The sequence below is a fragment of the Aureobasidium pullulans genome (genome assembly GCF_000721785.1).
Source record: "Aureobasidium pullulans EXF-150 unplaced genomic scaffold scaffold_3, whole genome shotgun sequence".
Lineage (NCBI taxonomy): Eukaryota > Fungi > Ascomycota > Dothideomycetes > Dothideales > Saccotheciaceae > Aureobasidium > Aureobasidium pullulans.
The window spans coordinates 1,436,956-1,452,289 of NW_021941023.1; the positions used below are offsets into that span (position 1 = coordinate 1,436,956).

General features: G+C 50.6%; 6 protein-coding genes across 6 annotated transcripts; 4 read left to right on the forward strand and 2 right to left on the reverse strand.

Moving 5' to 3' along the window:
* Window positions 1-122: 122 nt before the first annotated feature.
* On the reverse strand, window positions 123-2,962 carry M438DRAFT_343057 (DNA helicase). Its single transcript, XM_029904897.1, has 5 exons — window positions 2,521-2,962; window positions 2,420-2,452; window positions 945-2,368; window positions 829-889; window positions 123-702 (listed from the first exon to the last, which is right to left on the reverse strand). Exons 1-5 carry the CDS (start codon window positions 2,949-2,951, stop codon window positions 609-611), a joined length of 2,043 nt encoding a protein of 680 aa, XP_029764136.1. The 5' UTR covers window positions 2,952-2,962; the 3' UTR covers window positions 123-608.
* M438DRAFT_343058 (DNA glycosylase) lies at window positions 2,733-4,495 on the forward strand. The gene has a single exon (XM_029904898.1). It carries the CDS (start codon window positions 3,120-3,122, stop codon window positions 4,356-4,358), a length of 1,239 nt encoding a protein of 412 aa, XP_029764137.1. The 5' UTR covers window positions 2,733-3,119; the 3' UTR covers window positions 4,359-4,495.
* A 1,440-nt stretch (window positions 4,496-5,935) lies between these two features.
* On the reverse strand, window positions 5,936-6,948 carry M438DRAFT_135347 (uncharacterized protein). Its single transcript, XM_029898855.1, has 2 exons — window positions 6,845-6,948; window positions 5,936-6,763 (listed from the first exon to the last, which is right to left on the reverse strand). The coding sequence occupies exon 2, from the start codon at window positions 6,758-6,760 to the stop codon at window positions 6,005-6,007; it is 756 nt and encodes a 251-aa protein (XP_029764138.1). The 5' UTR covers window positions 6,761-6,763; window positions 6,845-6,948; the 3' UTR covers window positions 5,936-6,004.
* A 2,081-nt stretch (window positions 6,949-9,029) lies between these two features.
* Window positions 9,030-10,961, forward strand: M438DRAFT_267296 (uncharacterized protein; the record flags this gene model as incomplete). Its single annotated transcript, XM_029900171.1, has 1 exon — window positions 9,030-10,961. The coding sequence occupies one exon, from the start codon at window positions 9,030-9,032 to the stop codon at window positions 10,959-10,961; it is 1,932 nt and encodes a 643-aa protein (XP_029764139.1).
* Window positions 10,962-11,780: 819 nt separating this feature from the next.
* On the forward strand, window positions 11,781-13,610 carry M438DRAFT_290958 (FMN-dependent alpha-hydroxy acid dehydrogenase). The gene is made up of 5 exons (XM_029901729.1): window positions 11,781-12,076; window positions 12,129-12,588; window positions 12,644-12,987; window positions 13,045-13,101; window positions 13,158-13,610. Exons 1-5 carry the CDS (start codon window positions 11,965-11,967, stop codon window positions 13,451-13,453), a joined length of 1,269 nt encoding a protein of 422 aa, XP_029764140.1. The 5' UTR covers window positions 11,781-11,964; the 3' UTR covers window positions 13,454-13,610.
* A 332-nt stretch (window positions 13,611-13,942) lies between these two features.
* Window positions 13,943-14,996, forward strand: M438DRAFT_312979 (uncharacterized protein). Its single transcript, XM_029902537.1, has 2 exons — window positions 13,943-14,176; window positions 14,250-14,996. Exons 1-2 carry the CDS (start codon window positions 13,974-13,976, stop codon window positions 14,770-14,772), a joined length of 726 nt encoding a protein of 241 aa, XP_029764141.1. The 5' UTR covers window positions 13,943-13,973; the 3' UTR covers window positions 14,773-14,996.
* Window positions 14,997-15,334: the final 338 nt, after the last annotated feature.

Sequence of the window (15,334 nt, forward strand, 5' to 3'; positions counted from 1 at the left end):
AGCCCACGGCCACGCTAACCGAAGCCTATTTTTAAAGCACTGGCAGCTTCGCAAAGCCCTCGGATCTCTACGAGGCCTTTGGTCAATCACCGTCTATCAGCAATGGCGCAACTTCCAGCATCGTCGCTTCGATAATATCATTTTCTATCTGCCTGTACGTGGCCGTTCGACTAGACCGTTGAGTCCTCGGGGGTCGTTGGCATCGAAGAATTGCTTGCTATAACAGGGTGTGGTCCATTCTTTTCGGCAACTGTTAATCTCCCGTCGCGCTTTTTTACTGCCAAGCGATTGTCTCCTCTACCTAGATCCCACCTCCGGCCTCTGCTTGGAGCAGTGGGGACGAACATCAACTCACGGTCCACCTCCTCTCATGAAGCCCTGCTTTGCAATCACCGCGTCAGCAATCTACAAGAATACTTCTGCCTTGTATCATGCGTCGTGTGTTCAACGTGTCGAGCACAATCACACCATCTCGATCGCGTTATGAAACCAGCACCACCATCAGCTCAGTAGGTCATGCGGTCCAGTCTTCGTCGTCGGCTGTGACACTCTGTCAGATAAGACGAGCCGGACTCTCTTGCCGTACCAAACAATCTATCTGTCACGCATTACTCGTCGCGCAGTACGTCGTCCAGATCTGGGTAGCGGAGGTCTGCATTCTCCTCTAGGAAGTCCATCCAGCTTTTGAGGAACTTGCTGCCACTGCGAAAACCGCAGGAGCGGTAACTTGTTAGCTTCATTCGCTTTTCTTGGAACCCTGCGCGCACACGCATGGTACATATGCAGGTACACCGCGGAACGGATTCCTGCAAGGGCGGGATGACTTACCGGCCTACGGTCTCAGAATCTCCGACTATGCAAAGATGTCTCTTCGGCCGAGTCATAGCAACTGCAAGCGATCGAGGTCAGCGAAGCATATCGAAATTGCAATTCTTGTCTCATACCGTTGAGTCTTCGCTTTTCTGCGAGAAAGCCCACTTCGTGCTCTGCATTGCTGCGGACAAGGCTAACCACCACAGCCTCCTTCTCTCTGCCTTGGAACCCATCAATGCTTCCGAGTTCAACACCGATAAACCTCTCTTTGAGTAATTGTGACAGAACCGCAAGCTGCCCATTGTAGGGTGTCACGACAGCAATATCTTCGGGCTTGACTCCGGCATCGACCAAGCTCTGAACGTGCTTTTTGACAATTGCGGCTTCGAGTTCATTACTCTTGCTCTCTCCCAGTAGACTGCTCTTCGACTTTGGTGCTTCATCATCCTCTGTCTTCTCAGCGAAGTCACCGCCTTGTGTATCCCAGAAGACAACTGGCTCGTTCGTATCTTCGGTCTCTTCGACGTCGTAAGGCAAGTCTTTCAACAGCCTTGCCTTGACACTTTCTGCCGCCATGAGCTTTGACTCGTAAAGTGCTGCTGACGGGAAGGCGTTGATCTTCTCATGCATGCGATACTGTATGGTCAGCATACGCTTGATGTCGTCTCCATATAGTTCAAGCATGCGATCGAAGAGCGTGGTCTCTAGATTCACATCGTCTTGTCCTTCCTTGGGCTTGTTCTTGACTGACTTCGAGTTTGAGCTCTTGATGGTGGGCGGCAACTGCAGATGATCTCCTGCCAGAATCAACTTACTGGCACCACTGCTCAATAATGGCACCCAGCACTGTGCTTCCAGGGCTTGACTGGCTTCGTCGACGACAACGACGTCGAAGTGTTGGTTTTTCAAGTGGAAACCACCAGCCCCGTGTAGAGTGGCAAGAACAACCTTGCTTTCTCTTACGAGACCATCCACACATTTGGCTTCTCGCTGTCGATATTCCTTGCGCAGTTCTTTGATCTCGCCATAGATGGCCTTTCTTTCTCTGCCATTTCTTGTCTTGCGTATACTCGCCTGCTTGTCGTCCATCTCGTTACGAATATCCTTAACCAATGCTGCTGCATCGCTTGTACGCGTCAGGATGTCAAGGCTGTGGTTGAGCACTCCTGGTAAGAGGCGAGCAGGATGACCTAGGCGGACCATAGGAACCTTGTGTGGTGCTAATCTTTCAACAATGTTGTCGACGGAAATATTGCTGGGTCCGCAGACTAAGAGACGCAGCCCTTGTTTCAGACATTGACGAATCAACTCGATCAGCGTGTGAGTCTTGCCTGTTCCTGGCGGTCCGTGAATCAGGGCAACCTCGGAAGAAGCAAGAGCAAACTTGATGGCCTCCTTCTGAGAGTCGTTGAGGGAAGGATCCATCCACTCGAGATCCTTCGCCATATCTCTAGGTTGGACTGTCACTGCTGAAGATTGGCCGAAGAGAACACGCATCAGCGTAGAGTGCTCGCTCTCGGGCATCTTTTGCAGCTTATTCATGGTCTGGTTCATCCTGGCTGCGAATCAGATAAGGAGTTCGAAATCACAGAGAAACATTGGATACCTCTTGTATGTAACATCGTTTGCGAGTTTAACACTATAGTACAGCATAACCTATCAGCCAACGAAAGCCTTGTCCAAACGCAAAGCGGAAGATGAACGCACAGCCACAACTTTCCACCCGGAACATCAACCTCGTCCTTGTCCAGAGCGACGACAATGATCTCTCGTAGCACCTTGACGACCACACCTTGTACCTGCTTCTTCTCCATGTCCTGACGCTCTTTCTTCTTCTCTGCGCCCTTGGGCTGCTCAGAAACACCGACGATATCGCCGACACGTAGTCCATGTTCAGGAAGTTCGGTTTCGGTACCAGCAATTGCGGGATCCAGAGAAAGCTCAAGCAGCGATTTACCACCCAGACCTGTACGTTGAGCGCTGATGGCGAGATTCAAGACGGCCAGACCGGCACGGGCGAGCGTGGACGGAGCATGAGTTGCCGTCAGTAGAGCAGTCTCTTCCAGTTCAGCATTCAGTTCTGCGGCTAGCAGCTTTAATTGCTTGTCAGCAAAAGTGGGAATATCGATGGGCGCCATTATTGTGTGTTTGGCAATGCTGTTGATGTTTGGGGACGGTCGATGTTTCAAGTTTCACATGAAGATCAACGTCATCGGGCGGGACTTGGCAAGCCCGATAATATAAGGAAAGTCCAGGCGTGTCAGTGCGAGAGCAATGGTCAGCATCTCGCCGTCATACATACCAAAATGCGAACCTCGAGAGTCTCTCGAGAAACCGCTCACGTGGTGAAAGCCTTGTCGTCGCGGGCATCAAACGAAGATGCTCCTAGACGGTCTCTACGCAACTTTGCGCATACGGCCGAGGTAAATTACGCTCAGGATGACGACAGCTCGGATCTATCGTCGCTTGCCTCGAATGCAGCTCCATCGTCACCTCTCTCGGATCTATCTGTAACACCGCCTCCCTCAAATCGCAAGCGCAAACGCACAGTCAAAACAGAAATTCTTTCTCCGAATGCTCCGGCCGCGAATCGCAATACCAACCTGCCCAAGAAAGTCAAGCGACAGCCTGCCAAACGCATCAAGGGTGAACATGGCCAGCTCGCCAATGCCGAACCTCCTGCCAATTGGGAACAAATGTACAGCATAACCGCCGAGATGCGCAAGAAGGTTCTCGCTCCGGTCGATACCATGGGCTGCGAGTCCTTGGCCGAACGCAATCGCTCTCCGATCGACCGACGACTACAAACCTTGATCGCTCTGATGCTGAGTTCGCAAACAAAAGACACGGTTACGGCTGTGGCTATGAAGACACTACAAGAGAATTTGGAAGGAGGCTTCAATCTCGCCGCATTGCTCACAGTCGAGCCAACCCGACTGAATGAGTTGATCGCAAAAGTCGGCTTCCACAACAACAAGACGAAATATATCAAGGCGACCGCTGAGATTTTGCGAGATAAGTTCAATGGCGATATTCCTGATACGATAGAAGGGCTGGTTTCGCTGCCTGGTGTCGGTCCTAAAATGGCGTATCTGACCATGTCGGCTGCATGGGGTCGTGATGAGGGAATTGGTGTCGATGTTCACGTTCATCGCATCACCAACCTCTGGGGCTGGCACAAGACTCGTAATCCTGAGGAGACTCGTGCGGAGCTGGAAAGCTGGCTGCCGAAGGAAAAGTGGCATGATATCAATCACCTACTGGTCGGCTTTGGTCAGACTATATGTTTGCCTGTGGGACGCAAGTGTGGTGATTGTGTTTTGGCCAGCGAGGGTCTTTGCCCGAGTGCTGTTGTCAAGAAGGAAGTCACCAAAAGAGTCAAGAAGGTCAAAAACGAGGACGAGATCAAGACGGAAGTTGATGCGGTGGTCAAGGAGGAGAAAGCTGATGAAGATGCACCTTCTCTTGACGTTCCACTTGTTGGTGCAGGTACCGTACCCGATATTGAAGGTGTCGGTGCAGGCATCAAGCAGGAGGAGCAGTGAGCTCTCCTTCGTCTTCTTGTCCATTACATGTATGATACTACGATGTCAATGTCTATACGCACCCTCAATGTACGATATTTCTTCATAATTAATTACTACAGTCGAGCCTGAGTAATGCGAACTCGCGAACCAACGGATCTCAGGCCCGATCATCTACCAATTCCCGTGCCAGCATTACTTGAACAGCACCCGACAGCAAAATCAAAAGAGTACGCACGTACGCATACCTACCACCTCCATGGCATACTAGAGAGACCCACGAATGGGCAAAAAGAAACGATCCTGGCAATGGGCGGAATCGAACCGCCGTCGGGTCGGCGTTGCTGGAATTTAACCTCCACAACGACACATGCTACCACTACACCACATCACCTTAGCTTGTAAGGGTTGAATCCGGTTGGCCAGATTCAGGATCTTGGTGGCAAGTAAAACTGTGGCGTATATATACCACGTCCAAAGACGAGGCTGCTGCAGAAACTGGACCACCGTGATCTCTGTGGTCCTCCTGGTCGGGTAGGAGTTTATGATACTTTTTTGTGAGTGTGGCTGATACTCCCATGTCTATTCGATGCATAATAACCTCATTTCTGACTCGAGTTGAATTGCTCGTTGGAATGAGAGAGTGCCGTGATGTTTCCTGCCCGGAATCTGGTGCAGAATGATCATTTATCGATACTGTTCAATCGAGCCTCTGCTATAGTATATAGAGACGTCGCTCATATATCATTCAGAAAATGTGCTCGGAGACTCTCTATTAATAAGTTTGTAGCTACGCCGAGTGTGTTGTGCGTGTTATATGATCGTATAACTGCACATACCAGGGTGATACCCTCGGCCAAAATCCACTGAATTGTTTAACTGTTGATTTTCGATCGTGATCGCCAATCTTCGAGCTGAGAGTCAAGCATGTCGATGATTTTAAATGTGAGAGATGTTCTTCAGATGTGTGATATGTTTAATACGGAATTGTTGCAAAAGGTGCGTGAGAAATGCTTGGAGCAGGGTGACGTTGAATGGTCATCGAGGCGGATCTTGTAACAGAATCTGATGCTCGACAGGATGACTTCGGTGTGATTTTAGCATTGTTGTTGACGACTCGATAGTTTATGGTAGTAGTCATGCTCTGAAAGAAACCATGCTTCTAGGCGATACGTAGTGTACATACAAGTAGATAAGCAAGCTTAGCGGTGATCTTTTCAGGCGACCCTTTTGCTGAAAACACATCTCTGCGAGTGGCTGGTCAATGGGCCAGGGCTTGTCGGGCTTTCCGATGAATGGGAGTTGAAAGTGTACTAAGGAATATGACAGATAATGGATGCAGGAAAAAGATGTGAAACGCGCAAGTCTTTGTTACCTACTTGTCCACCGGATTTGGGGGTTATCGTTGTTGGAGATATTCGCGTAGCGAAGAACGCAGTCGGAGTCACTTCAAGTTTACAAGCACCAACACATGTGACGAGAGTTGCTGAAATCGAGTGTATTGTTATGGCCCGGTTGACAGGCCTTTGATCTAGCTGCATAGCAAAGGGAAGAGCTCAAATTAAAAGTTCTTGGCCGATGGGTTTTTTCATGTATTGTCGTGACTTCGTGATCGTATTGCATTCCGACATTCAGACAGCAGTATGCTGCGTGTGTCCGTACTGTGCTCAGATAGGAGCATAAGGACTTCTGTAGACATCCAGAGGCTCGGTAGTCATAGCCATGACATGAGGATCTGGGTCTGCGTACAGGTTGTGATATACAGCAGCGTTATGGTAAGCCGAGGCAAGGGAAGGATCGAGCGCATGCATATGGTGTGGATGCAGCTGATGATGTGTATGCGGATGTTGGGAGGTGGATATTGTCAAGTCTTGCCAAGGGTCGAGAAGGTGGGCATCGGCAGGGAGCTCAGTGAGGTGGTCAATCGAGACATGTTCAGGCATGTGAAGAGGCAGAAGAGGTTGCTGCGGTAGAGAGTGATCGGGCTCTCTCTGGGCAATGACCTTGTTGGCAGCGCGACGACGAGGAGCGGCATTTGCGGTCGTGGTCGAGGTCGTGGTGCGTGTACGAACAGGTCTCTGACCACTGGCGATACCGGCGCGAGCGATGGCGCGTGAGATGGTCGACATGGATACCGTCAGTTGCAACTCCTTCTGCAGATGGCGGCGCATCTCATCCAACTCCATGTCTGGTTTGGCAGCAAGCAACCCTTGCAAGAACTTGTCGACTCCTTCGCTCATGGCACGCGGCCTGCCCAGTGTCTTTGTCTGCACGCGACCCACGGTACCATGCTTCTTGAACTTTGCGATCTTGAGATAGACGTTTGTACGCGACACGTTGGGTACAGCAGCGCGAATCGCCATGGCCGACTTGCCCTCGCTCACCATACGCTCTATCGTCGCATTGTCCTCATCTGTGACCATCGTCTACATGGTCAAAGTCAGTAAGTGTCTACTCTGTGTGCAGAATGCATCCTGCCATGTAAGAGGAGTACAGGATGCGCTTACCGACGTCGTTTGCTTGTGCTGATAAGTATGGGATTTTCCCGTCCTTTTTGACAATCACCAGTGCCTTGAGCGTCTCGGCATTGCGATGATGCCGGGGCGACAAGCTTGCCCGACTCTCCACCATAGCTGTGCTTAAACATCGCAAACCATTCAACCAGCTGTGCAATTCCTTTGCTGCGTGATACAACATCACATTGCATTCATGCTGTAACATGTATACGTGTCTGTCCGATGAGGCACGGGTGTGTCTCTTCCCCCGGTCGCGAATCTCGCTTCTTACTCACTGCGTTACAGTTTTAACCACCCAGATGCTCCATCTCTTTTCAGACTTTCTCACATTAGACACAGCTGTGGACCGCTGTGTCTGTTGCAAGTGAGCATGGCCTAGACAGCAAGGCCTTACGCTGTCTCTTCGCGCCATGTACTCCTTCAATAAGAATGCACAGCCGGTACACTCGTCAACCGTTTCAGGGACGTCGCTTTCCTTTACGGTACTTGCGGGATCACGGCTGATTGCCTGATTACGGTTTCGCAATCAGTGCAGGGTGCCCTCCTTGCCCCCTCAGACGTCATATGCTTTGTCGAGGAGGATAACAAGACTCTGCCAAGGTAGTATGGCTTGCTGCTCGGTCGTTGCATGCGAGCTCGGTACATGTCCAAGACCCAAGACATGCTCTTGTCTCGAGGGTCGAAGCCCGAGCTGGATTTCCTCGGATGTCTTAGCAATTGCAATACCAGAGACAGGGTGACGAGAACATCTCTCCTGAGCCACGTCAGAGGTATCGACGTGACAAAATCAAGGTTCTAGCTGACATTTTCATGCTAGCGAATGCAGAGTTTCACAAACGTTTTGCCAATACATGCGTCTGCTTCAAACCCGCGCAATGGTCTGAATCATGAAGCCGGGCTACCGAAACAAGACAGAGAAGTCGAGATCTGCCCTAGTCGCAGCAGAAAGGCGCACACGTAATAAACCTAGTAGGTGGATCAGTCGCGGAGTTGTAACAGACGAAGGGCGGGCACCTAGCGCATATAAAGATCATCGCTTACTGTTTGGCGACAATTATATAGGCGCGAATCTTTGCTCACAGACGCCTTTCTAGAAGCACAACCGAAGCCCCCCGCCAAGCTGCCCCTTCCGAGATTGGGTCGCCGTTAAACCTTGAGGCCACATCCACACTGGAATTTACAGGACCCAGCCCTCTCAATTTTAACGTATGCGTGACAGTTCGATAAACAATAACGATGTACATGATAATGAGTCTCTTGAAGCCGACGGATAGCAACTTGTCCATGAGACAGCAGATGCAAACGTCTCGTGCCACGCCGAAAGCGTACAGTATCGATGGATGGACTTCCCGCAATTGAACATGCACGGTTGTTGCGTTCACCATGGTCCCGGCTTTTGGGTTAATTATTGCCATGCTCCCTCATGACTCCTGGCACGTTGTGTCTGTGTCAGATCAAAGGGTACTTTGCATCTAGTTGCTAGGCTGCTATTCCTGCATCGACGTTTCGGCCACCCTCGTCTCTTTAATCGAAGGGGTCGCAAACATTAACATTCCACTCCCCTCTTGCCTTGCTTGATCGCTTTTTCTTATACCACCCATCCCACCTTCCTCTGCACTCGACCACCCCGCCTTTTGGGCTTGCTAAAGATCGACTTTCCTTTCTCGACCCAGCCGTCCGGTACCGACTTCGTCTTTGTATCTACCGCTCCCATCACCACCTTGCAACCCCCATATCATCCGCTCGCGGTCCTTTGCTGCACGCTCAATTCCACTGCCGAGACCGTCTTTCCTCTGTCGAACAACTTGAACATAGCCATAAATAATATCTCAACTTTTGGCTGGACCGGAAAGCTTCAATAATTTCACAACAACAACAGCCGGCAGAACCAGGACACCGCCTTCAGGTCAAAGTGAGTACTGCAATCGAGTCCTGTTTTCCTCGAGACAACCTTAACCCATTTAAGCCTTGTCCTGCGACAACCAAAGCTGATTTCACTCTGCCAAAGATCTCACCTTCTGGCCGCGTCGTCACTGCCAGGGCTTGACTAATTCGACAACATCTTTTTCATCAACCCCTCCTTCCCTTTCTACAACCTCTTCTCCCCTCTTGGACTCCAAGATCTCTGACTTCCTCCTCGACTCTACTCATATCACACCACACATCACACGCAGCAATGGAAGGCAACGGAGGCAGAAACGGTAGAAGAAACGACTCTATCAGCAGTGTCATGTCGTTGGGTGCAGACAACAACAACGCACCTGCCACCAACCAGAGATCTTCACGTGCAGAGAACACGCACCTTCAGGACCTCGATCACCAGGCCTCCGTCCACATGCTGTCACAATATGCTTCTCACGATCCATCTTTCATGGACAGCTCAGGTGCTTCCGACACCGACCAGTCCATGGACATGATGAGTGATCAAGACATCCGTAACGCCATCTTCGAACTGCTTGACCAGTTGCCCATAACCGCCAACACTGACCTCATCACCCCGTACGAGAGAGCCGCCATGCTCCCTCCCGTCACTCAAGACTCGCTCTGCGAGTTGGACGTTGGTCGCATCATCAACAACCCCAAGCTGCGCCATGATGTCAACTTCGACCGCGAGCTCCACTTCAGACCCAACCTCGACGGTTACAGAGGCAAGCAGAAGCTGAGATCGGCTGACGAGTTCTGGAGTGCCCTGCGTGCCGAGCTGGAGATCTACAAGGCAATCGGATACCGCCTCATGTACAGCACAAGCGCCGAAGAGTTGGAGGAAGCCACCCGCATGATCAAGGCCAACCAGCTCAGACTTCCAGGAGTCTTCACCACCATCTACGAAATCCTCAAGACCCTAGTGCCCGAACGCGACCAGGCCATTGTCGCAGAGAGACTGGACGTTGATATGATCATGCAGCAGATCACCAAGGGCGTTTTCGATCTCATGGACATGACTAGATGGCTGTCAACCATCCTCAAGGCACACTGCGCCCCTATGAGGGACGAGTGGATCGATCGCATGGTCGACGATATCACCACAGGCGTTGAACAGGGCGATCAGACCGCCGTCGTCTTTGGACTCAGACAGACGTTGGCTATCCTCGAGGCTATGAAGTTGGACGTTGCCAATCACCAGATTAGACATCTGCGCAGCCTGCTGATCGATGACACTGTCAACTTCCAGCAAAAGTATCACGTTCACAAGATCGCCGCCAATCGCTTCAAGGTCAGCGATGCTCGCGCTTGGTTCAAGGACGAGGAGGCTTTCCTCAACAGCTGCAACGTCCCTTGCACCCCTCTCGAGACCTTCGCTTCGGCCGCTCTCCGCTCCTTGTTCTCGCAGAGCCCCCTTCCCAACTTCCCGGGCACCTTCTACCTCGATGCCGAGCGTCTGCGCATTCTTCGCAGTGATCTCCACAACGTCATCCAGATGGACATGTGCGTCAACGCCTTCGATCTTCTTATCAAGAACAATGTCAGCGCAAGCACTCGTGTCGCCAGCAAGAAGACTCTCCAGGCCAACATCGCTGATATCATCGGTGAGCCCCGCCAATACCTTGAGAACCTCGAGAACATCTCTGCCGAGATTGTGCGTTTTGTTCTCCAGCTTGAGGGTGCTACCACCACATTCGACTCCGACATGATGGCCATCGTCGAGCTCCACCTTCGCGCCGAGCTGTCTCCCTCGTCCCCTTCTCTTAGCGCCCAGCTCCAGACAATCCTCAACGCCCAGCTTCCTAGATTCCGCAATGCCGTGAACTCTAGTTCGAGACTCCCTCTTCTGGCTCTTCACGATGCCATGCTTCCTCCAGTCCAGTCCGCCGACAAGCGCACCACTCAGCAAGTCATGGTTGAGCCACCCCTCGATGAGATCCTCAAGCGTGTCACTCATCTCGCAGTCCTTCACTGGCATGTCTGGTCGGGTATCGTTTACGACATCCAGGCTGACGGACCCATGGTCGCTCCCGGTTCTCCCGGCAACAACCCTGACTCACCTCAGACCAACCCCGATACCGCCTCTTCCAGCTCGCTGGCTTCAAGCCCCGACATGCAGAGCCAGAGCGGTGGCTTCGCCAAGCACACTGGTCCTTCCATCACCAACGGTCGTCCCCAGAAGTAAACCGGCTACCACAAACAAACGAGCCAATGCTTCAATCGCCCCTGGCCCTGTAACAACATCATCCAACTACTTTTCGGTCTATTATTGTTTTCCAGCCACCACACAGCGCTAGCCCGGACCAACAGCGACCCTTGCCTCCGCTACTAGGAGAGCAGGTTAATTATTGCTGCTCGGGCTTGCGCAACGTGTGTGTGGCTTACTGCAGATACCCCTTGTGTTTTTCTTTTCCCTTTCCTTTTTCTCTTTTGTTTTTTACATTATCATGAAGCAGTTCAGCAAGGCGCCGGCGGTGTTATTCAAGTCGAATGGACTTGCTGCATTTTCGGGATCAGGGATCGGTGTTATTAGCAAAGCGTTCAATCCTTGTACATACCTATTTCTCATCCAAGTTTTCTTCTCAATCTCGATGTCTTCCCAATATCAAATAAGCATGTGTGCACTGTACAAGAAGTAGTCGAGGTCAATTCGCTCTACATGACCTGCGCCATGGGATGCTCTCGAACCACTACACTTTGCCGAACAACGAATCGGAACCAGCAAAGCTATCTACATGTGATCTATCATGAAAACCATAGGCAAGTCATCAGGAACGAGTGACTCAAATGATGAGAGCCATGGGCAAGTGTTCAAGAGCGAGATACATACTCAAATAAATTAACCCCCACAGGTGGAAGAAGCTTGATTTCCCCATCTAGCCCAAAATAGTCAAGCCGCAGCTGCCGAACTAACCGACAAGGGCGAGCCGGAGCATGGGGAACATGGATGATATCACACGCGTTCTTCTCGATGTCCTATCATCGTTACGTAGGGGCGGGTGGTGCGGCACTGATAATAATGTGGTGATGTTATGGGCGGCTGGTAGGAGACGTATTCCGCACAAAACATTTGACATCCATCTGCCGTAACTTTCCGCCAAGTTATAATAGTTTGATAAAGCTCCAGACCTCGTCTCGCACCTGCTTCTTGCAACAATTGTTCATCGCAAAACACAAGAAACTTCATCATGGATGCCAAAAACCCCAACAAGGAGTTTAGAACTACTCCTGAGTATGCTGAATATCAGCGTGACAACTTCTGGGCTGATAATGAGGGCAAGGTTCCGCCTTTCAACACTCGTGAGTGGTGCGATTCGTTGGCAAGCAGGTTGGAAGTTGACCTAGCTCTTAGACCCCGACAAACTCGAAGAACGAGCAAAGGAGAAGCTCTCAGAAGGTGGCTGGTACTACGCCTCTTCAAATGCTGGCTACTCTACTACCCATCTTGCCAACCGCCAGGCCTTCTACCGTCATCGCATCATTCCTCGCATGCTAGTCGATACCAACAAGCGCGACACTTCTTGGGAGATTTGGGGCCACAAGACCAGCGCACCTATTGGATTCTCTCCCATCGGCATTAACAAGATCTACAACCCATTGGGGGAGCTTCCGGTCGCAAAGGTTGCAAAAGAATTGAATTTGCCGTATTGTTTGAGTACTGCTGGCTCGCAACCCATTGAGGACGTCGGTGCTGCTAATGGAGAGGGACCTCGATTCTTCCAGCTTTACATGCCGCATGATGATGAGTTGACTGTTTCGCTTCTGCGCAGAGCCATTGACTCTGGCTTCACTGCTTGTATCTTGACTGTCGAGTACGAACCTCTATCTTCCGCTCTGTCAAAGGCTCAACTAACGAATGTTTCCCAGCACATGGCAGCTTGGCTGGAGACACGATGATGTCGCAAACTCCAACTACGCATTCTACCACGGTATCGGCGCTGATCTAGGTCTCTCTGACCCAGTCTTCCAGAAGAGAATGGCCGAAGACGGCATCGATCCTGTCAAGGAGCCCAACAAAGCAGGTGCTAAATGGATTGACAATGTCTGGCACGGTAGAGCTCACAGCTGGGAAAAGATGCCCTGGCTCATCAAGACCTGGAAGGAGATGAGCGGCGGCAAGCCTTTCGCCATCAAGGGTATTCAGAGCGTGGCCGATGCAAGAAAGTGTGTTGAGATTGGTTGTGATGGTATCGTTGTCAGCAACCATGCAGGTATGTGGAGCGGAATTTCATTGCACGAGACAAGCTGATTGACACGTTCATCTACAGGCAGACAAGTCGATGGAGCTGTCGCAAGTCTTGACGCTTTGGAGCAAATCGTCGACGGTATGTTCAATATACAACTCTTGTGTGTCTCGGTCACTGACCATCTTTCTCCCCAGCTGTTGGTGACAAGATCTACATCATGTTCGACTCTGGCGTCCGTGGTGCCTCGGATGTATTCAAGGCTCTTGCTCTCGGAGCCAAATTCGTCTTTGTTGGTAGACTCTGGGTCTGGGGTCTTTCGATTATGGGTGAGCACGGTGTGAGGCATGTCATGAAGTCCCTGTTGGCCGACTTCGACATCCTTCTGAACGTTGCCGGCTACCAGAATGTTGGACAAATTCAAGGCAACCGCGAGGCACTTGAGTCACTGCCAAAGGTGTATTCGCTCATCCAGGAGAGAGCCAAGCTTTGAAGAGCTATGAGAATAATGACATGATGGATATGATGAAAATTAGAACTCGAAGTTGTTAGCCGAGACTACCTCCAGGTTTGCCAAATCGTGTCACGCGTATGACTGTTGTAATGCACGATGGGTTTTCAAGCCGGAGCCATGTCCAATGGGGGCGTATCGGAGAGCTCGTTTCTATGAGTGACTATGATTGAAAGAAGACTGCAGTGCATCTCTACAAGTTTAATGCTCCGAGGAACGATAGGAAGATGGATGGTGGATGAAACGTACTTTTACACATAGGAATCTCATGTATTGCCCGAGAAGAGTTTGTACAGTTTAGAATGCATGTCTATACACACGAACTCAAGCATTCTCTACATTCCATTTTGTGTTGGTGAAGGAGGAAAGTTTCGTTCGAGGGAGGACTCGTTGTTTGGAGACTTGTTGTTGATCCGTGCGCACAGATGCTCAAGTTCAGCTCCTCCATTACTTCCACCATCTCACCAATCAAACAACACTTATTCAAATCAAACACACGACCATGGCTCAACCGAATCACAGCTATAACACGATCACGTACGGCACATTTTCCCGCTTGCTCGAGTCATACAAAGAACATGTTCCCAAGAAGCTGGATGAACTAGAGGAGCAAAGACTCAAGGTCATTCCGGAGGCATTGTCGGAGAGGACCGATGATGCTCATCTCAAGAAAATTGAGCTGCAAAAGCTGTTAGAGTGGAAACTGTAAGTTGAAGCGTTGAGAGTCCCACTTCCTATAGAGAGACACACGAGACTTATTCTTCCTGCAATCTCGCAGTGGCCATGGCACCTTCAGACCGTCCTTGCGCAAGCTCGTTGAATCGAACACAGACGAGGCGGTGGAGCAATGCACGCGCGAAGCGTTCGAGACTTACGCAAAGGACAGCGATCAGTGGGCCATGGTGGTGGCAATGTTGGCCAAGGGGCTCCGTGGCGTAGGGCCCGCGACGGCCTCGCTCCTGCTCAATACTTACGACGGCGAGAATGTACCGTTCTTCTCGGATGAATTGCTCCGATGGGTCATGTTCTCCGAGGGAAAAGGCAACGGATGGGACAGAAAGATCAAGTATTCGATGAAGGAATACCAAGAGCTGTACAGACGAGTGGGGGTCTTACGAGAGAGATTGGCCAAAGAAAGCGAGAAGACGATCACGTCAGTTGACGTGGAAATGGTAGCGTACGTACTAGGGCGAAGACAAACCGAAGGAATCAAGAGAAAGGAGGTCGATCAAGAGGACAAAGAAGGAGATGAAAGAGAGGCAGGAGAACACAAGAACAAGAGGAAGAAAAGGAAGATATAGATGCCTGTATACCATGGATATCGTGCAGGTCATCAAGAGGGATGTTGTGCTTTTGCAGCTCATGAACCCTGTCTCAAGGGTCCTCGATTCGAGGTGACTCCAAGGCATACCTACCACCCTCGAGAGTCTCATAGGGCTGAGCACGCCATATTGACAATTGCAGAAATTTTGGCTACCGGCATATAACTCTTACGTGCATGCAAGCCACGATTCTCACCAATTATAATAACACAATCAAAAAGAGGGTATCAAGAGGTCAAAGAAAGCAGATCCCATATACCTACTAATGACTGATGAAGTCGAACATATTTACCCGAAGTAGGGCAGAGGTTTTCGAGACCTGAGGTGGTGCAAATGACGGCGGAAAACATTGCCCTGCTTGGTCAAAGATATTATTAAGCATGGTGAAGCAGATTTAAAAGCAAAGCAGAGAGCCGAGGGAGGGCGGGGTTTGAAAAAGGTTCCCGTAACTCAATCTGGACTAGTGGAGAGTGGTATGCGTCAAGGAGAACAATATTAGCACAGTTTGAGAGATGAAATAGTTATGACAAAGATGCAGAAC

Excerpts from the sequence above, each read along its gene's own strand:
- M438DRAFT_343057 (XM_029904897.1), bottom strand. The coding sequence starts at position 2,951 with ATGGCGCCCATCGATATTCCCACTTTTGCTGACAAGCAATTAAAGCTG. Across the intron at positions 890-944 it reads AGAAAAGCGAAGACTCAACG|TTGCTATGACTCGGCCGAAG; the intron begins GTATGAGACAAG and ends GATCGCTTGCAG. Across the intron at positions 703-828 it reads GATTCTGAGACCGTAGGCCG|TGGCAGCAAGTTCCTCAAAA; the intron begins GTAAGTCATCCC and ends CGGTTTTCGCAG.
- M438DRAFT_343058 (XM_029904898.1), top strand. The coding sequence starts at position 3,120 with ATGCGAACCTCGAGAGTCTCTCGAGAAACCGCTCACGTGGTGAAAGCC.
- M438DRAFT_135347 (XM_029898855.1), bottom strand. The coding sequence starts at position 6,760 with ATGGTCACAGATGAGGACAATGCGACGATAGAGCGTATGGTGAGCGAG.
- M438DRAFT_290958 (XM_029901729.1), top strand. The coding sequence starts at position 11,965 with ATGGATGCCAAAAACCCCAACAAGGAGTTTAGAACTACTCCTGAGTAT. Across the intron at positions 12,077-12,128 it reads GGTTCCGCCTTTCAACACTC|ACCCCGACAAACTCGAAGAA; the intron begins GTGAGTGGTGCG and ends CCTAGCTCTTAG. Across the intron at positions 12,988-13,044 it reads CGTTGTCAGCAACCATGCAG|GCAGACAAGTCGATGGAGCT; the intron begins GTATGTGGAGCG and ends GTTCATCTACAG.
- M438DRAFT_312979 (XM_029902537.1), top strand. The coding sequence starts at position 13,974 with ATGGCTCAACCGAATCACAGCTATAACACGATCACGTACGGCACATTT. Across the intron at positions 14,177-14,249 it reads AAGCTGTTAGAGTGGAAACT|TGGCCATGGCACCTTCAGAC; the intron begins GTAAGTTGAAGC and ends GCAATCTCGCAG.